This window comes from Chiloscyllium plagiosum, chromosome 25 (assembly GCF_004010195.1).
Source record: "Chiloscyllium plagiosum isolate BGI_BamShark_2017 chromosome 25, ASM401019v2, whole genome shotgun sequence".
Taxonomy (NCBI): domain Eukaryota; kingdom Metazoa; phylum Chordata; class Chondrichthyes; order Orectolobiformes; family Hemiscylliidae; genus Chiloscyllium; species Chiloscyllium plagiosum.
In genome coordinates, this window is record NC_057734.1 from 1,162,406 (window position 1) to 1,165,047 (window position 2,642).

General features: G+C 45.8%; 1 protein-coding gene across 1 annotated transcript in view; it reads right to left on the reverse strand.

The window, feature by feature from the left end:
* Positions 1–1,233: 1,233 nt before the first annotated feature.
* Positions 1,234–2,642, reverse strand: part of adgrd1 (adhesion G protein-coupled receptor D1) — a 243,831-nt gene continuing 242,422 nt past the window's right edge. The window contains exon 25 of the mRNA XM_043715336.1: positions 1,234–2,217. Within this exon, the coding sequence (XP_043571271.1) occupies positions 2,122–2,217 (96 nt within the window). The 3' untranslated portion in view covers positions 1,234–2,121. The remainder of the gene's footprint in view (positions 2,218–2,642) is intronic.

Below are 2,642 nucleotides of genomic sequence, written 5' to 3' on the forward strand. Positions count from 1 at the left end.
AACCCCGTGATAAACACTGCTGCAAAGCTATTTGTGGCATTTAACTCGGTTAAGAAAGTTAGCTAAATATAGTTATTTGCAATGAGAGAGTGTGACCATTATGTTTATAGGAAGGTTTTAAATCTGATTTCAAAGTTGATTTTCTTCAGAATCTCTCTCTCAGATACGCACTTGGTCGCAGCCTTTCATTTAAGTCGATGTAAAATGACTGTAATACAGTGCAAAGAGGAGTACTGCATTCCTGTTTGTGACAGACATTTATTCATCAGGCACAGACTTAGTATAATATCTTCACAAGGCACACTCCAACATAATAGCTTTTCTCATGGCAAAACAGTTAGAGTTTGATAGTTTCAGTTAAATTATTACATCCCTATCCATCAGAGAACATTAACATGTTATAACAGGGACATGACATCATCACACACTGTAGACACTGACTTTGAATAAAAACAGGAGAAATAACCGTTCTTTGCTGCTCTACACTTAACACGTGTCCCATGATCCTCAGAATGCTTGCTCAGTGTTTGTAAGGGAGTCTAGGTTTGGAGGAGGATAGGGATTTGAACCTGTCACACTCAGCAACCCACTCTTCCCTCTGCAGCCTCCACCCAATCCTCTCCACTTCCAACCCTGGGGTAATGCTAACATACAGATCACGGAGCCTGCTCTTCAATTCACTACAATCATGGATGATTGACATCAACTCCACTTCCCTGCTCCAAACCCAATATCTTCAAATCCCTCTGAGGTTTTGAGCTCAGTCTTGACTCATTAACTAACAATCCCCTGTTACAAACTAACTAACCGTCCCTTGTCCTGGGAGGTGATATATTCCAAAGATTCACTCCCAATGAGTGAAGAAGTTTTTCATCATCTCATTCCTAAATGGCCAATTGATTATTTTTGGGACTATACCTGTCCTCCCACTCCCCTACTTGATCATCCCCCATTCAGCTCTTGCCCAGGGGAACTACCATCACAATAAACAACACGTTGAGTGTTGGAAACATCCCGTTTGTTTCAATCAGATCATATCTCATTCTCTGAAAACGCCAGAGAAAGATTGGCCCATTCACCTCAATCTTGCTCCTTGGATGGTCTCTCATTACAGAAGTCAGTTTACTGATCTTTCAACTCTGACCCCTGGCTGGAGCCACTGGGTCAGGAACCCCCAGCTGCTATTGGCTCTAAAGGCCTACCCTACCCCAAACCTACGTTGCACCCTCCCTTCCTCGCCCCCCCCCACCCCCCAAATTGGCAGGATAAAGAATTCCAGCCTACCTCTGTCGGTGGGACTTGCTCCCTGGGCCACATGGCTGAGCCCCGGTCTGGTTGAACTAACCAAACCACCAAAGCATCCCAGCATCAGATCTGTCAACTGCTGCTAAAAGGAGCCTCCATAAAATTAAACAAAGTAGATTCTAACCTCAAGAGAGAGACTGAAGAACAAGACTGGCTTTGGAAAAAGAGAATCTGTTGTGGAGAAAACTTTGCCTCTTAACACAGAAAAAAACGTCAGATATCGGAAAAATATACAGAAAGAAAACATACTTCAGTCTTAGACCTGTGTCACAATAAAACAATATATAAAATTCCCACCAAAAACACATAGATTTCGTAATTCCTCTGACACCCGCTATGCATGCTTCTAAAGAGGAACAATTATCATTTTACACTCAATGTAGTTAGTTTAAAATTGCAGTACACCTTTATATGTGCTTGTCGTAATTGCTTAAGAATTCACAAAATGATCCCCAACACAAAAGGGGCAAAACCAAGAGTCACATTAAGTATCAGGTGGGTACAGATGGTACCCCCATCAGGGAAAGGGCTTTCAGGATAACTGCTGAGCTCATCGTGCTTTCCTGGAGTATGGGTTTCACCATCCAGAGGGACACTAACCTACATCCCCATCACCCTGTCCCACTCTGTCTGGTGTAATAAATACCTCATGTCTCAGTTCCTTTCCTTTGAGTTTTATAAGAGAGAGTTAAGTCAACAGTTCCTTCCTTTCCGGTTGGGCCAGTTTCAGTGAGTGCGGATCAGTATTTGGAGGGGTGCAGTGATGAGACTGGAGACTGTATCGGCTGTTGGTTGGTCGAGGCAGGGGGACGATGGTCACACTGCGGACAGGTCCATTCGATTCCCAAACTCCGTGCTCTTCTCCCACGTGTTCAGTTTGGTCGGGGTAGTGATCGCTCGATTTCCATTCATCTGCGGATGGACAGGAATGAAGCCTCATTTCCTGGAGTTATCCCACTCTCCCCATGATCACCCCCCCAAGTCTCTGGGAACAGAGTGTTCCTCCGATTCTGGTCACCTCTGCACACATGCCTATCATCCCCAGCTCATCCCCACACTCAGGCTCCAGGCACTCAATTCCCTCATTCACACACGTGTCCCATTCACACAACCTTCCCTGGACTCACTGAACCACATTGGCTCCCACACCACCAAGACCTTTCACCCTGCAAAGCAAACTCGCCCTACCTCTGTCACCAACCCCCTCCACCCCACTCCCTATCTCTGTAACCCCCCTCCATTGCCATGGTCTGGCAATGGAGGAGGGCAAGGACCTGCATGTCCTTGGCGGAGTAGGAGGGGGAGTGGAACGTGTCAGAGGAAACGTCTGGGCCAAC